This window comes from Miniopterus schreibersii (genome assembly GCF_964146895.1).
Source record: "Miniopterus schreibersii genome assembly, chromosome: 2".
NCBI classification, from domain to species: Eukaryota; Metazoa; Chordata; class Mammalia; order Chiroptera; family Miniopteridae; genus Miniopterus; species Miniopterus schreibersii.
The window spans coordinates 87959997-87978123 of NC_138102.1; the positions used below are offsets into that span (position 1 = coordinate 87959997).

Genomic DNA, 18127 nt, shown 5'->3' on the forward strand with positions numbered 1-18127 from the left:
ATCAACTTATTTAATGCCGTTTTCCCCCTTTATGCTGATGTACCTTTCTCTCACTATGCCTTCTTTTTCTTAAAGCAGTCCTTTTAGCATTTCTTGCAATGCTGGTTTGGTGGTACTGAACTCCTTTAGCCTTTTTTTCTTTTTTCTGGGAAGCTCTTTATTTCACCTTCAAATTTAAATGATAGCCTTGCTGGATAAAGCAATCTTGGTAGCATGTTCTTGCTTTTCATTACTTGGAGAACTTCATGCCACTCCCTTCTGGCCTGAAGAGTTTCTGTTGAGAAATCAGCTGTCAGCCTTATGGGGGGGGGGGGGGTCCCTTGTAGGTCACTGCTTGTGTCCCTCTTGCAGCCTTCAATATTTTCTCTTTGTCCTTGCCATTTGCCATTTTAATTATGATGTGTCTTGGAGTGGGTCTCTTTGGGTCCCTCTTGTTTGGAACCCTCTGTGCTTCTTGAACTTGTGTGGCTTTCTCCTTCGCCAGCCTAGGGAAGTTTTCTATCATTATTTCCTCCACCTAGTTCTCTATCCCTTGCTCTCTTTCCTCTCCCTCTGGCACTCCTATATGTGAATGTTCTTTTGCTTCATGTTGTTCCAAAGCTCCCTTAGACTGTCCTCATGTTTTTAAGTGTTTTTACTTTTTGCTGCTCTGATTGTGTGATTTTCTCTACTTTGTCTTCTAAGTCACTTATTCTATCCTCTGCTTCATTGAGCCTGCTTTTAATTCCTTCCAGTGCATTCTTGATATCAGATACAGCATTCTTTATCTCTGAGTTTTGTTTATGGTATGTATCTCTTTTTTCACGTTTTCACTAAGGTCCTCTATCTTATCTTCTAGTGTCTTCTTAAGTTCCTTGAACACCTTCATAATCAATACTCTGAACTCTGTTTCTTATAAATTGCTTAACTCCATCTCATCAAAGTCTTTGTCTGCTGATTTTTCCTTTTCTTTAATTTGGGGTTGTTTCTTTGTCTCCCCATTTTGGTAGGTCTTAGTGTTTGTATCTCTATATTAGATATATTTGCTGTCTGTGGGATGGGATTTTGTCTTGTGGGTCCAGTGGAGCACAGAGGTGTGTTTTCCTTATAGTTCTGAGCTCTTTGCTCTAGGTGTATTCCTCTCCTGGGTATCCCTTTTTTGGTTTCTTTATGTTCTCCTGTTGTGGTTGGGTTTAGATTGTTGATCAGTCCTTGGAAGGACCCTACTCTCAGGTTGGGTAACTGTGTCTCATCCCCAACCTCATCATGTAAGCTGTTGTATAGATGCTGACAAGGCAGGACACAACTAAACTTCCAGGAAACAAGATGTATCTTACAAAATATCTTGACAGTCACAATGAAAACAACCCACATGTATACAGAACTGGGAGAGTGAAAGGAAAACATACACACACACAAAAATGCTTAAAAAAAAGAAAGAGAGAAAGAAAAGTAACGCTTAGAGAGAGTGATGTATATTGTTGTTAATACTGGTGATAATTTAGAAAATAATAATAAACTAAAATGTAAAAAATAGAGAAACTACTGGGAGATAACAGAAGCAGAGAATAGATTCTGAAATAACGGCCAGCAAAAAATTAAGGGAGAGAATAAGAATAGGATAATAGTTCAAAATGAGAAACAAAAATACAATAAAGAGAATAAGAGAAACTAACAATCAAACAAAAAGGCAGGAAGACGGAAGGTTGGATAACAAAAGAACAAAAAAAAAAAGCAGAAAAAGAAAAAAGAAAAAGAAATAAAAGTTATGCCAATGGATCGAGAGGAGAGAGAGAGATATAGCCCAGGCAGTGAGGGAGTCCAGTAAGAGATTTGGTCGAAGCTATAGAGGAAAGCAGTAACCTTGGTTATAATGATAAAGTCCCAGTCATTAAGCAGGGATATCAAGAAAGTCTTGATAGTAGAAGCAAGGATAAAACAAAACAAAGCAAATAACCAAAACAAAACTAAAAACAAGCTAAGCAAGACAAAATCTTTTTATAAAAAAAAGAGAAAAAATTTAGTTAAAAAATGTTTTTAAAAAAAGAATTAAAAAAAATTATTATAAAATTTTAAAAAGAAGAAAAAACAAATTTTCTCCACTTTCTCTTCTTCCTAAGGAAAAAAGAGAAAAAACAAACACACACACACACACACACAAACAACAAAAAATACAAACCAAAACCAGAAAAACAGAAGAAAAAAAGAGAGTCAATCAGGTGAGTTTCTTCTGGGTAACTTATGTTGTCTGAGGGTCACTGTTTTGTATGCTGATTTCAGTTCTCCTAGGATGTACTTGTGTATAACCCAATGTGAGTTGCTGTGTAGATTTGGCTCTGGTGTCCTTAGGTAGATGGTTGATCTGAGGCTCTTTGTGGAACACCTCCTCTTGTCAGCTTTTTTGCAACCTCGTAGTTGCCTGGTCTTACTCCAGTGTCTTCTGTAGAGTCTTTAGGTTGCAGGGTGGCTAGTGTAGCTCAGGGTATAACTCCCCTTACAGGTTTTGCTGTCAGGTGCTCACTCTGTGGGAGTTAGTCTCTGTTCCACCACCAGCTCCTCAGTCCCTACCTTGTCCTCTGATTCTAGTTCTCCTTGCTCTGACCTGCTGCAGCTTCAGATTGATTTCAGCCTGTTACCTTTTCTGTATGGGCAATTTCAGCAGCCAGGCTCGGTGGTTCAATTAAAAACACATTCTGGTGAGCCCTTTGCCTGCCCAGCCCCCAGCAGGGGTTTTTAGCTTTTCCTCCAGTTCCCAAACAGTCCCTGAGAGCCTTATTCTAGTAATGTTCTTCCGTGAGCTACTTTCCCTTCCCCCTCAGGACTGTGCCCTGCAGGTGTGTCTGCGGCTTCAGTGAGCTGGACCTGCCTCTTTCCTGTTGGGGCAGTGCTCCTGGCTGCTGGAGAGGCCGGTGGGCTCCTCCCCTCCCTGCTCAGCTCTGGTTGGCTGGTTGCACCAGGCCCGCCCCTCAGACCATCTACTGTGCAAATCCCAATCCCAGCCTCCCGTGGTCTGTCTGCACAGTTCACGCAGGGAAGGTGGGAGCCAGTTCCTCTATCAAACTCACAAACGCACAAAGCAACACACAGGCCGAGAGTCTGCCCTGCAAGGTCCTGCCGACTGTTCACCAAGGTACCCAGCGGGAAGGGACTGAAGGCTTCAAGCAGCTCCCCGCACTGCAGGTCTCAGCTAAGCTGGGGCAGCTTCACACACCTCCACAGTGCCCCTCAGGGCTGGTCACAGATCCCAGCCTCTCCTCACCAGGAGCTCAGGGTGGGAGGGCTCGTCCCCTCCCCCATGGCACACAGATTCAGCGCTTTCTGGGGCTCAACATAATGCCCCACAGGGAGGCAGAGGGTCCCCGTGTGCGGCTGCTCAGCATAGTCCTCTGGTCCCTTACCACTTGGGTGCTATAGATCTTGGGACAGCCTTCCCTATTGTTGGCACCTGAGCATTAGACGCTGCCATTAGAAGCTTTGTTTCACTAGGAAGGCACCGTCCACCATTAGGGGCTTTGTTGCCTAGGAAGTGCCTACTTCTTCAGGACTCACTGCTCCCCTGGGTCCCTCTGCCCTGTGCCCGGGGCACTCCTTCCCTCTCGTTGCTCCGGGTGTAGGATCCCTGCTTTTGGATGCCATCTGCACTCCCAAGGGGAGGGAGGTTTGCAGCCTCCAAGCCTCTGGGCTTGGAGCCCAGAACAGGCTTCAGGGGGGACTCCCCCTTCCTACGCCCCCCCCTCTCTTACCAGACTCCGTGATGTTTCTTCAGTGCTCCCCACTCACACTCTGTCCACTCAGGTATGTTTCTCTGGTTTTTCCAAGCTGGCTATGTAAGATTTTAGGAGTAAATTGAGTCTGTGGCTGGAAGTGGGGGCGCTCTGCTGCTTCTCATAGTGCTGCCATCTTCCCCTCCCTGTACTGTTTAAAGTGTCCCACTGCCTCTACTATGCTGGGCTGCAATGGGGAGTGGGAAAATGAGCTCCCTTTTCCCAGAGGGACATTGCCTATGCCCCTCTTACACTCCAGGCCATAGTGTGAGGACTTCAGCCATAGTTATCCACCACTACCACACTCACTGAAGCTGCAGTGGTGTCAAATTGTGACTGCGACCACTGTCCCTGTCCTTCCCCTTTCCTGTTTTCCCTAACTTGTTACAATAAGTCCACTTTCAGATGCAGATGTAAGTATCTTTCAGGCATGTTTGTGCTGAACTGGGGATCTGTTGTGTTATAGTTGTCCAACTTGTAGATTCAAGGGGAGAAATAAAGGAGTCTTCTCACTTTGCCATGATACTGACATCACTCCCTTATGATTTTCTTAATAACATTTTTTCTCTAGCTTACTTTTTTGTAAGAATACAGTATATAATACATATAGCACAAAAAATACATGCCAATTGACTGTTATCAGTAAGGCTTCTGGTCAACAGTAGGCTATCAGTAGTTAAGTTTTGGGGGAGTGAAAAGTTATATGTGGATTTTTCACTGCATGGGGATTAGTGCCTCCTAACCCCAGCATGTTCAAGGGTCAGCTGTATTTACAAACTAAATCATGAGCATGCTTCTGTGATTCCCATTACTTACAGCATAGTCACTGGACTTGCAATTATTCTTATTTTGAAGAAGAGGAATAAAATACTTGCTGATATTTGAAAAGGAGAATTGAAAATAAATACCATTTCTGCCTTTACAATGTGACCCCAAATGCATTTCTAAACACACAATAGCTGAAGAATGATGAGCATGAATACACAATCCTTACCCATAAAGAGCTTCCTTCCTGGTAGAGAGACAAGTAAACAATGTGGTGAAAAAATTGGTAACTGATCATTGATGAGCACAATTTATGATGGGAGCCCAGAGAATAGGCACCTAATCTTGTTTAGGAATGTCTAGAATGAGTTGCTAAGGGAATAAATGAGAAGGAAGGCAAGTTGGATCAGCCCAGAAGCCTTCCTGAGTACCCCCAGGACCTGATGGAGAAATGTCATTCCTGGGTTCTCCAGCAGCTCATCAAACTGATAGCACAGTGACCCTTACTGGTTTACTTGTTCATCCTCCCTCACAAACTGGTAAGCTTCTTTAAGGCAAAACACTGTGTTGTCACTGTTATCTACACTGCCGACCCAGTAGCATCTGATAAGTGAATATATGAAAGTTTTCAGGATGATGACTCCTACTCTAAGATGGACTAATGTTTAAGGACAATATTTTATGTCAGCGATTTTCAACTGGTATGCCTCAAGAATTTTTAAAACATGCAATACCTGACTAGTCAGGGGCACTGAACTCTTTTCCCTTAGACTGTCAAATAAATAAATGACAACAGCAACACAACAATAGCTGTCTGGTGTGAATGAATCAAAATTATACCTTTTCTTTTTGTCATATCAGCAAAAAAAATTTTTTTTTGGTGTGCCACAGAATTTTAGTAATTAGTTTATCTAAGATGAAAAAGGTTGAAAATCATTGTTTTATGTCTATACCATGATATATTAAAAATCTCTACCTGTTAGTGTTTGAAATGCTAGTACCAAATACTAGATGTAAAAACAGGGTCAGTCACCATGGGAGATGCAAAGACAAACAAGACACAATCACTGTTCTCCATAAACTTACACCTTCAACTGGAGCTTTCTTAATTCCCGCCTTTATCTATCTGACTCAGAATATCTGTTTCATTTGCTTAAATTTTGGAATTCCACGAAATATTTCTTTTGAATAAAGAGCTCCATTTCTTTTTTTTTTTTTTTTTAAAGAAAAACCTTTAAAAAATGCTTATTTTTCTTTTTAAAATTTTTTATTGATTAATTTTAGAGAAAGAGAGGAAGAGAGAAAAAAGCATTGATTTGTTGTTCCACTTACTGATGCATTCATTGGTTGATTCTTGTATGTGTCCTGACTACTGGGGATTGAACCTTAACCTTGGCATATTGGGATGATGCTCCAGCCAACTGAGTTACCAGGTCAGGGCAAAAAAAAAAAAAAAAAAAAAAAAAAAAAGAAAGGAAAACCTCGATCAAGTTATTAAAAAGACAGACTAAGTTTTTTTCTCAATATTGTTACATATTCCACCCTTTATGTTAAGGAATGGAAGGAAATTTAAATGGAGGGAATTGAAAATTTATATTTTTAGAGCTCTTGGATTTCATTGTAGTTTTTCCTTACTAGCCTTCTTTAGCACTTTTCCAATAGGTAATATATAGCAATATACAGATGTTTACAATAAAATTGTTCATGCTTTCCTGTTTATTGCAGAATCATTTAATATTTGCTATTCAGAAAAAAAAGCTTCTATGCATATCCTCTCTAAAATAACAGCAAAGTATCTTCAAGATTCTATATTTAATGCCTGTCATCCCCAAATGCTTAATTTAAAACCATTACCTATAACATATTGGACTTTAAAAGCATACTATTTTCAAAACAAGATGGTTTAAGATCATCCTAAGAACCCATGTGCTGTGAATCCTGCTATGAGGTTTGCAGGGGAAAATGAGCCAAAAGGCATGAAGGTACAGTATTCTTTATTATAAATAATCAGATAACAGTACAAGTGTGCATTTGAAGGATAGTTGAAACCTAGGTATTATAATAAAAAACATGACTTAAATAGAAGTAGTTTTTTTTGTGTTTTACATTAATTTGAACTTATCCTTAACATATGCCAGGATCACCTAATCTTGAAAGCTGTTAAATTATAACAGGGAAAGACAAAATTTGGTATGCATGTTATATTTTGCTTTATTTACTAAATATATATAACAAATATTCAGGACACGTTAAAGTTAAGCAGGTGCTTAAAGTCTAGCAAGTGATATTTATAAAATGCTTGTGTTTTTGTTATAGGGTGTTCAGTTCCTTAGAAGACAATGAAAAGGGAATTCTAAATGCTAGGTTGTATCCCAGCTTTTCCTGACTTATACTGAGTGTAAAAAAACCCAAAACATACAGTCAGTGTGTTGAACAGTGACATCATTATAGTTCCAAAGCACTAGAAGACATTAAAAGATCATCTAACTAACACTTTTTACATCTCAATTTTTTTTAACAAGAAACCCCTTCCCCCCCAAACAAACAAACAAACAAACAAACAAAAACAGGCTGAAACAACAGGATAAAGTTCTGGGTCTTGTGAGCCAAAATGTTATTATTCTCTATTGCGCAACCCTTGTCCATGGCAATGCTGAACATGTTATGTTTAGCATCAGTGATGCATTCACTGGCTTAGCATGTCTACTTTGCTAGTTATCCTATAAAAGAATGCTATTACATTTTTTTGTATTGTCTACCTAAAGGAATTAATGCAAATGAGCACATTTGTAAGTCTAAAATAAAATACCGTACTACAGCTTTTGACAACTATTACCAGAAAATAATTTTAAAGGCTGATTAAAATGTGACTATGTTACAATGACTGAAGGGTTAACTTCTCATCAATTGTAAATTTTCTAAATTTCACACATATCCTAATAAAAGCTTTTGGTGAGACATGACTGATGATGATCCATATGTATCATTTTAATAATTTATTTTTCAAATAAATAATTTAGGTTCACTGGAATATTTTGTCCTGGTTTCCCAAAGCTATATGAAAATAAAAGTTTTTTAAATGTTGTTTACAAATAAGCAGTTCTGATTAATTCTGTAAAGGTATAAGATTATCAAAGGATAATTATGATCAAGAAAGCTATGTTTGATCCCTGGATCAAAAACCATGTGGTGTACTTGCTGCTCTCTCATGGAATGATACTCATCTGAGGAAGATTCACTATATTAATGCCCTTTCCAAGAAAAAAGGGAGATGGAAAATTAATAGAAAATAGAAGCAACAGGAGGAGAAAAAATACTTTGAGACATAGAAGAAAAGTAGCATTTATCCAAAGAAGCCTTCATCCATTACCTGATTGCTCAGAAGAGAAGGGAAATAAGTTTCAAAAAAAGATAATTAAGAAATCAATACCTTTTCTTAAGCTAAGAAAGATGGCACATTTTGCTTTGTTTTGCAAGTTCTGAAACATGAAGATGTCTACACAAACAGATTTACTATCAGACTCTCAGTCCCAGAGGGCTGGGCTGTCTCTTGTTTACATTTGTTCCACAGCACCTAACATTGTACCTGACACATGCAGGTGCACAATACATAGTTGATGAAACAATAAACTACAGGGTTTTCTAAACACTAAATGGGCCACCTAGTCTACAAGTAAAATGTAATATTTATTATCTGTTATATATATGAAAGTTTATATCAGATAATACTAGTCATTATAAGAGGTGACAGTAGTAGCTCACTCATATTTTTTTCACATGATCATTTCTACCTTGAATACAATTTAATGAGAAACAACAACTGGGTGCACTAATGCTAGAAAGAGTTGAGATAGAATGTATAAATGAAGAAACCTCTTGGATTACTGAAGTTACCATCTGTTACAAGCATAATTACCTTCTTAAATTTTATATTTTTAAGAAGTGGAAAATATTTTTTCAAGCAATGCAGTGTTTAGTGGGTATGAGAGTGCAGTACCTAGAAATTTGGGGGATTTTCCTCTTTATTATCCAAGGGTAAATAAAAACAGGTTTTTAATACTGTGTGTTTTTTAAATGTACCACTGTTCCCCAGAAATTATAGAGATTATGAAATTATTGTCACTTTACTTGGAAAGTTATTTCCAGGTATGAGGCTTTAGCTTTATAAGAAGTTACCAAATTTGACCAGTAGATAATTTATTCAATAGAGACACTAAGTTAAATAACTCATAAATTTGATCCCAGCAATGTGTCTTAATTTTCCCAAAAGTCTTCACCATTGTTTTAGTAACCTATAAATAGTTAATATTTGCCAACAGGCAAGGAAAGGGCCCTCAAGTAGAGGCTTTTAATGTGGGAATGTGAGAAGGTATAAGTAAACATATGATGCTTTTGCCCAACCCTCATTTTTTACCTATTTCTTCCTTACACAGGACCTACATACATGATCTTGGAGATCCCTGTACAAACTCAGAAGTCTTCAGGACTGCCTGCATGAACGGGAGCCTCATTTCCAATGTGGAAAGCAGGAGTCTCCATGGGTGATTTTGAGACTAAGTTCTGGTCTTACAGTTTGGGAATATAGCTCATTTCATGCTATTTTCATATTTATCTTGCCACATCAGCCTCATTTTTTTATAGATGTAGATTATGAGGCAACATGACTTCAGCTTTACAGCTTGTTTCTTTTCCAATCACAGTTTAAATTTGTTTAAAATGAACCGTTAATATGCGCACAATTGTCCACCTATAAGTATTTCAACTTCAGAAATAAAGCTTATGTGTCTTATCTTACATAATTGATTATATAAGCTTGATTTTTTTTCTTGCCAATAGCACTAAAAGTGAAATCATTTAAATTATATGGGTTTGGTTGCCTCATTTTGTCTAAAAGTGTTATTTACTCTAATGCTGCTAGTACTCGACTTTTACTATATAAACAGTTTTAGTATTTTTCTGGTAGGCCATGCAACATGACTTATAATAACTTGGCTGACTAAAGATGCGTTTTATTCTGCCAACACCCTTCAAATACTATTGACAGAGTTGCCTCTCTTTGTTTCCTCCCACAGAAGAAGCTGCTGCTTCTTACATCATAGTCATGAAAAATCTACTTTCCTAATTGTATTATACTGGCATCAGGTTAACTAGAAAGCACAAAACAAATGGTGATAAAATAGATGAATAGTATATATTATATGTATTTACACATATACTTAGACACTTTAGTTAATTGCAAATCTGAAATGATATAAGCCACTGCCTGCAACAGCATCAATTCTATAGAAACATGGATTAAGACCTCTTAAGACACTGAAGAAATTGGGTTATGTGGAGAGCCCATTTGAGTCAGAACTTTGTCCAGCCACTGCAGTGGACCATGAAGATGAATCTCAATCCAGCAGGGGGTGCTCGTGACATCCTGGCGATGGTACTCAGCTCCCCAACCCTGAAAAGCAAGAGTGGAGCCAAGAGTGAGTGTCAGACTTTACAGTCAGCCTCCAGAGGCACAAGACAGAGCTCTGTGCACACCTAGCACACACACAGAATAGCTCCTGAGACCTTAGAGAACATAAACTCCACCTTCCTGTAAGTACTTTTGCATCAATCAGATACTCTAAGATGAGTCCAAATCAATGCTTCTCTTTGAGTTCACAACTAAATACATGGACCTAGACATGGTTGGGCTCCAGTCACATCAGAAACACTGGCAAATCATTATCTCTTCTACAAGGAAAGTAATTTGGCCTTACATTCACCCCTTTAAGACTAAAGACAGTGTTTTGCACAAAATGGTAGCTACATACCAAAGATGGATCTGAAACTTGTAAAGAAAGAACTAGAGGGTGTTCTTGATTTTTCAGGATTGATTAACAAAGTTTGTTCCTCCTCTCTCTCTGCTCACTTTTGGCAATTTCTTGTTTATTACCATTTATAGAAGAGCCAGCAAATAAATAAATAGATAAATAAGTTTGTATGTTTTTATCTGCATGAGAAGTTATTTTTAAAATGAGGAGAGATCTAGTCAAGCAAATTAGTTTTGTTATTGGGAACAATGATTCTCTATAGAGTTATTTAAAACTTGGATTTCAAACGCCATGCTGCCTGATCACACTTTACATTTATGACCAGAAACTTCAAGTGGACCTTTGATGCTACTTGGAAATCATAGCACTCCCCCAGTCCATTTACTCTCCCATTTCCCCCACTCCTTCACCTACTCCCCCCAGCATGCTTACAACAGATTTTCTTCTTTCCTAGTTTAATGAGAGAAATGAAGCAATCAGAAGAGAATTTCCACAGCACCTGTACCCAAAGATCTTACTATAGATTATCTACGTTTCCAAATAAGCCATCCACTTGTGCATGATTCACTTGTGCATAAAACTCACTCACCTTTCTGGGGACAGCATTCCAGAAGCTCTCCACATTCTCTCCTGCAAACTTTTTCTTTCTATTGGATCATTCCCATCAAAGTACAAACATGCTGAAATATCACCCGTCTTCAAAATACTTCTCTTGGCCCGACAACCACCACAGATTACTGTCCTATATCTTTGATCCCCTTTCTAGGAAAAGCTTTAAAAAAGAGTCATCTGCACTGGCTGTCAATTCCTCTTCTTCCATTCTCCCTTAAATGCATTCTAATAAGCACTTCACCTCAGCATTTCAACAATATTTTTCCTGTCAAGATAGATAAAACCCTTTATATTGCTCAAATTAATGGTCAGCTTTCAGTCTTCATGTCACTTGGGCAGTACTTGCTTTAGTTCATCCCCTCTCCTCCTCAATGTACTTTCTACTTTGGCTTACAAAGGATCTTTCTTTCTTGGTTTTACTACTACTTTGCTGGTTGCACATTCTAAGTTTTCTTTGCTGGTTCTTTCTATTCTCCACTATATTTTAACACTGAAGTGTCCCAGGACCCCATCCTGGAACCCCTTATCTTCTCTGTTTAAACTCAGACTGTTGGTGATCTCATCCAGGCTCATGGAGTTCAATTCTGTCCATATGCTGACAATTCCCAAATTTACATATCCACCCCAGCATTCTCTCTGCAAGTCCAGACTAACTTGTACATCTAACTGCCTACTCAGTATCTGCTTGGATGTGTGACAAACATCTCAAAGTTATTATCACTAAAATGGAACTCTTAGTCTTATGTCCAAACCTGAGACACCAGCATCTTCTCCATCTTGGTTGAAGGCAACTTCCTCTAATTCCTCTCTTTTTCTCATACCACACATCAAATCGACCTTCACATTCAGATCCTTCCTCTTCTCACCACTTCCATTGGAACTCTCCTAGTGGGAGCAACCATCCTCTCTCATCTGAATATTGCTATAGCCTCCTAACTGGTCCCCCTACTTCCAACCGTGCCTGTATAATATGTGTCCTCCACACAGCAGCCAGAAGGATCCTTTAAAAGCCTAAATCAGCCCGGCCAGGTGTGGCTCAGCGGTTGAGCTTCGACCTAGGATCCAAGCGATCAGGGTTTGATTCCCGGTCAGGGCACATGCCTCAGTTGTGGGCTTGATCAATGACTCTCTCATCATTGATGTTTCTATCTCTCTCTCTCCCTCTTCTTTCCTCTCTCTGAAATCAATAAATATATATTAAAAAAAAAAAAGCCTAAATCAGATCATGAAAATCCTCTGCTCAAATCCCTGCAATGGATCCCCTTCTCTTTAGAGTAAAAGCCAAAACCCTCGCAGTGGCTTACAAAGCACTGATCTGGTTCTGTTACTGTTCTGATCTCACCTGCCCCTCACTCATTACGCTCCAGTCACATCAGTCTCCTTGCTTCTACAAATTCCTAGGCATGTTCTTGCTTCTTGCTGTAGGGCTTGCCCTTCCCTGTGTGTCTACTGCTCTTCCCCCAGATATCCTTATGATTAACTCTCTTGTGTCATTCAAGTCTTTGCTCATATTTCATCTCTTCAGTGAGACCTCCCCTGACCACCTTGTTCAAACTTGCAATCTACCCCTTCCCCAGCACTCCAATTTCCTTTACCTTGCTCTACATTTTCTCTTTACACTCAAATTCTTTATTATACTTGTTTATTGTCTGTCTCTCCTTCTACAATATTGACTTTATGAGGGCAGAGGTCTCTGTGTAATCATTGATGTATTCCAATTCCTAGAATGGTGCCTGGCCTGGCACATGATAGGTGCTCAACAAATATTTGTTGACTGATGAAATGAGTTTTAGGATTAGTAAAAATTAGAGCTGAAAGAGACCTTAAATATGATCTAGTCTATCACCCTCCAATAGTAGTCACTAGTGTTTAGTCATCTATAATTTATTTCAATTTTATTTTTTAAAAATTCTAATACTGTGTTTTACTCAACCCAGTATATCCAAAATATTATATCAATATGTAATCAATATGAAATTATTAATGAAATATTTTATATTCTTTTTGTTTATACTGTCTTTTCCCCCCGTTTTATTGAGATATAATTGATATACAACATTGTATCAGTTTTAGGTATACAACATAATGATTTGGTATATGTATATACTGCAAAATGATTACCACAATAAGTTTAGTTAAGATCCATCACCCCCCATCCCTTTTTTTTCATCTGATGAGAGCTTTTAAATTCTTTTAAACTGATCATCTGCAGTTATATTTGCTAAGGATTTTTTTTAAAGTCCCTGCAATATTAGTAATAGTTTGTTTTCTGTGAATTGTGCAGCTTTATGATTTAAATGTTGAATATCTAATAAATATGTCTAGTTGATTTTAGGAAAATCAGATTTCTATGCAAGTATATATTATAGTGAAATAATTACCTCTGAGATACTGGCATTTCATCCTAATTTTAAAAACAAAGGGCTGGAAAAATAACCGTTCAATTATTTATTTTTATTTTTATTTTTTAAAATATCTTTATTGATTTCAGAGAGAGGAAAGGAAAGGGAGAGAGAGAGAAAGAGAGAGAGAAACATCAACGATGAGAGAGTCATTGATCAGCTGTCTCCTGCACGCCCCCGACTGGGAATTGAACCCGCAACCCGGGCATGTGCCCTGACCGGGAATCGAACCCTGATCGCCTGGATCTTAGGTCTACACTCAACCACTGAGCCACGCCCAGCCAGGCTAACCGTTCAATTTAAATGATCATTTGTTAATGGCAATTTAATGCCCTCTGCTGAGTCTAAAGCACCAGAAATTAAAAAGAATTTCCAGGTGTTAATTTTTTTACAATGTAAAGATGTTTTTCACAGCTTACCAGTAAAACTGAATAAAACTGCTTTGTCATAACAAAAGAGAAATGGTTTCAAGAAGCCATTTTTTAAAATTGGAAACTGTATTCTTGATTTTTTTAAATTAGTAAAATTAAAAATACAATAAAAACAATTTAAGTACAGAAAAAAGGGACAATTCTTTTTCATGGTAATTATAAAGGACTAATAAAATTTACTTTGAAAAACACCTAGAACAAGCCATACTGATTCCTTGGATGGATATTTGAAAATGTAAAAATTGTGTCAATATACCCAGGTACTTTGATAAATAAGCTAACACCTTGAAATATTATAATTATTTGCAATCACTTTACAAGAGATGAAACAGTAGATGTTGAAACTGAAGCTTTTAACTTCAATGTGCAAATCCAGCTGTAACTTCCTTAGTTCTCCAACCTTCACATCAACTTTAATAAGATCTAATTTGAGAAATTTAATAAGTATTCATAAACAGAACATTACTACTCTCTCAGAATTACTCATACCCACCATGTTTCTAACCCAATTTGTTTATGCTTTTATGAAAGCACTTAATTTACAGTGTCATGTATTAGAGTCAGTTATGTTTTGTAGCTTATTTATAAATATTACCTCTTTCATTTGCCTGCATGCTTTCTAAGAGTTAGAAGAGTCTTTAATTTCATTCAAGCAAATTCATCAACATTTATTAAGTTACAATCGTGCTTGACAATTTGAGGGATGGAAATATCTCTGTAGCATTGCGTCTTATATAAGTATTACTGTCATTTTATCTTCTGCACTAAAATAAAATAACTACTTTAAGTTGTTTTTCCTTCAAAAGTGTTATCTTCAAGAATTTTATAATTGCTAAACGAGAGATTATACTCACAGAGGAGCTCTTCCTAAAAACAATTAAATAGACTTCCCAAAAAACCTGCTGTCTACTAGAACTGGCTGTGTAACTGCCATACCAACCAAAGAATGTCTTTTTTGTTTTTCATTTTCCATCTTACAATCTGGAAGCAAGCACTCCTTACCTTAACAAAACTCATCCGGATAGTGCACATCTTAGTTAACTCATAGACGACTTCAAATCCATGGTGAACTGACTGAGCAAGTAGCTGAGCAAAGAGCTGGTTGTTGAAGATCTTGAGGCTGCAACCACTGGGGATCTTGCAGACAGTGGCTGGGTGGAAACCATGCTGATAATTGCAGTTCCGGCTCTGGACAAAGATGCTGCTGTCACTCACACACTCAGCATAGACCTCTCCCCCAATGTAATATAAATGCACACCTACAAGGCAAAAACAGTCTTCAAACACCTGCAACATATTTAGCTTAGGTATAACACCATTATCTTCTCATTGATCTTTGTAACCTCAACGGATGTGACTACCTACTGAGGTTAATTTTCATATCACCAATCATAGATTTATAAGATACGTGACCCAAATGTCAACTTGTTTTAATTACAATCTGTGCTTTTTCCATGAGTCCATTTAAAAGTGGATTGCAACCCATGTGTACAATCATTGCCAAGAACAAGTAAGTCAGCTCCTTCCATCATTTTCTCAATCTCACACCCATTTACTCTAAAAGTAAGCTCATAATACTAGATACAAAATGAATACATAATGGAGAAAACATCAAATAGTCCTTCAGGTACATATATAAATAAAAAAATTAAAACTGGACACAGGTAATGTGAAAAATGTTACTTAAGTGTATACATTAAACCTACTTCAGAGGTTGTCCATTCGTTGTCCAACAAAATCCATTCGTTGTCCAGTTTCACTTTCTCTCACATTCTTGGAATTAGAAGGCACTGCTCACACTAGTTTTTATTCCAAATTAAATTTGAGTTATTTCCCTTCAAATTTCTGGGTTTGGAATTAAATACCAGAACAAATTTTATTTTACCAACAATTATAAAGCCATTTCTCTTAACAAATACCTCAGAGACCTAATTCATTTTAAAGCTTATCATCTTCTACTGTAGATCATAGAAATAATGCTTATTTTTTACTTATAAAAATGAAATTCTTGCCACATTTTCAGATATAGACAATCAAATGTAGCTTATGTTACTTTTGTTAGGGGCAAAAATATTAATCATGTTCTGTTAACCATAATTTTTAGCTATAGTTATAAGAAACGTTAATCATGCTCTATAAACTGTGATTGTTCTGTTCTGATTAAAGAAAGCACATTCTGACCTGGTTGAGAGTTGTATGACCTAGGACATGGGAGTTAAATTTGGAATGTGGTCCATTCTCCAGTTCCCAGAGCTGCCTATCATCCTGGGAAGATTAACAGCCTTATTCCCAAAACAATGGAGTCCTGGAGGCACCCACCCTTTTCGACCTCCAGCCCTCATTGCCTGTAACCTGTTAGCATTATACCTTGCCTACTTCCCCATGCCTGTAATTCTTACTTTCCCGTGTAATCTTTGTCCTTCGACTAACCTAAGCAGCTGCCTTATGGGGGCCAGTAGAGCAGATTTTCATGGATGACCTCCTGCTCTCCCATATTGCCAGCAATATTGGAATAAACACTCATATATGAGTCAATCTTGTCTCTGCTTAATTGGCTCAATTAGTGACAGGCCTCCTGAATCCATTCATTGTCCAGTTTCACTTTCTCTCACATTCTTGGAATTAGAAGGCATTGCTCACACTAGTTTTTAATCCAAATTAAATTTGAGTTATTTCCCTTCAAATTTCTGCGTTTGGAATTCAACATAAATTTATAGTAAGGGATTGGAGTTAGATAAAATGAAGAAGCTCTAGTCTAGTGGATATTAAATACCAGAACAAATTTTCTCCAACCTTTTAACGGAAATAAAATTCTCCACCACTAGGTGTCAACATAATTGTAAAATCAATCATCCTACAGTTACAAGGTATTTGTAGAAATGAACCGAAATATAATTACAGTGATATACTTTAGATTCCCTCAAAATAAAGTACATTTTTAACCCCCCTCCAGGGGTTCTCTGACCCAAGTTTGCATAATTTGCATTTAGGAAACATTTCTGAGACAGCTGCTCCATTTCTTTGTCAGGTTCTAAAGAAGCACTTGAAACATTTTCTATGTGAATACCTTCCAACATATCTATTATTTCTTTTCCCCATCTTCTTTCCCTTAATCCAATTTTAGAAAAAAATAGTTTTTAGGATTATGTATTCCAACCATATCAGTCTGAAGAAACTGATCCAGCACAGATAAAGCACAGCTCTTGATATGCAGGCCAAGTTTCCTCTCACGCTGCCCAGATCAGACTTGCTCCCTTCTCTTCTTTCAACCTTCCTCTCTTTTTTTTTCTCATATTCTTTATTCACTGTCCCTGAATGGCCTGGGGTCTGACACCCATGGCTCAGGCCCTGAGGGGTAGGCAGAAGGATGGTCCTAATTGGAAGGGACATAGTTACTTGGCTGGATATTATGGAGGGGCACCTCCAAACCCTGACTTCCTTGAACAACCTTGTGAATACCAGATGATAGGTCTGCCTCTGGGGTGCTTATGGTGTTTCAAAAGAGGGAGTAAGGTACTGAAAGAGGGGAGAGTGGGGCTGCTAAGTGTTTAGTATGTATTTGAATTGAATGACCTTCAAATATATAATTCTCCCAAACCTATTAAGGAGAATAGTAAGATTTGTTATCTGACGTGGATCTTTATTTAGGAGATAATTTTCAATCTTGTTTAGGTCTTATCTGAAACCACAGCCAGTAGGCAGAATAACAAAGCAGAGAAGAGAGTCGGCACGTAGGCAGTAGTTTAGCATACTGAGCAAGAAAAGAGAGCAGAACCAATGGGATGGGGATGAGCACATGGAAGGCTGAGCCAGCTCTGAGCACCACAAGGATGAAATTCAACCCCAATGTGAAGGAGTCTGGCTTTAGCTAGAGACAGCAGCATCTAAAGAAGAGTCAAGTAGACACATGATTTTATTTGCAAACATATAATAGGCCAAAATAGTGGCTTCATATGTGTTCTTTTAATTGATTTTTTTAGAGAGAGGAAGTGAGAGGGAGAGAGAGAGATAAATCTATGTGAAAGAGAAACATCAATTGGCTGCCTCTGGAACTCACCCTGACCAGGGATCAAACCCACAACCTGTGCATGTGCCCCAACCAGGAATCGAGCTGGCGACATTTTGGTGCATGGGACAATGCTCAGCCAACTGAGCTGCACCAGCCAGGGCCAAAATGGTGCCTTTAAACCACATATATTAGATTCTAGATGGTCACAAAGAATAGTAAGCAATAAGGATAAATGCCCAAAGAAAGCACAATCTGAGATGCCATGAGAACCAAGGCAGTATGGTCCTCAGGCAAGTTCTACCCATACGTTGGGCTGCATCTTTCTTTTTCTTTTTTTCTCTTTTTTTCATATTTTGAA

General features: G+C 38.0%; 1 protein-coding gene across 3 annotated transcripts in view; it reads right to left on the minus strand.

Moving 5' to 3' along the window:
* Positions 1 to 6486: 6486 nt before the first annotated feature.
* The window catches only part of SMAD9 (SMAD family member 9), an 85960-nt gene continuing 74319 nt past the window's right edge, over positions 6487 to 18127 (minus strand). For all 3 annotated transcript variants that reach the window (XM_081130521.1, XM_081130522.1, XM_081130523.1), the window contains exons 5-6: positions 14763 to 15019; positions 6487 to 9957 (exon numbers count right to left, since the gene is read on the minus strand). In XM_081130521.1, coding sequence (XP_080986647.1) covers positions 9814 to 9957; positions 14763 to 15019 — 401 coding nt within the window. In that variant the 3' untranslated portion in view covers positions 6487 to 9813. The remainder of the gene's footprint in view (positions 9958 to 14762; positions 15020 to 18127) is intronic.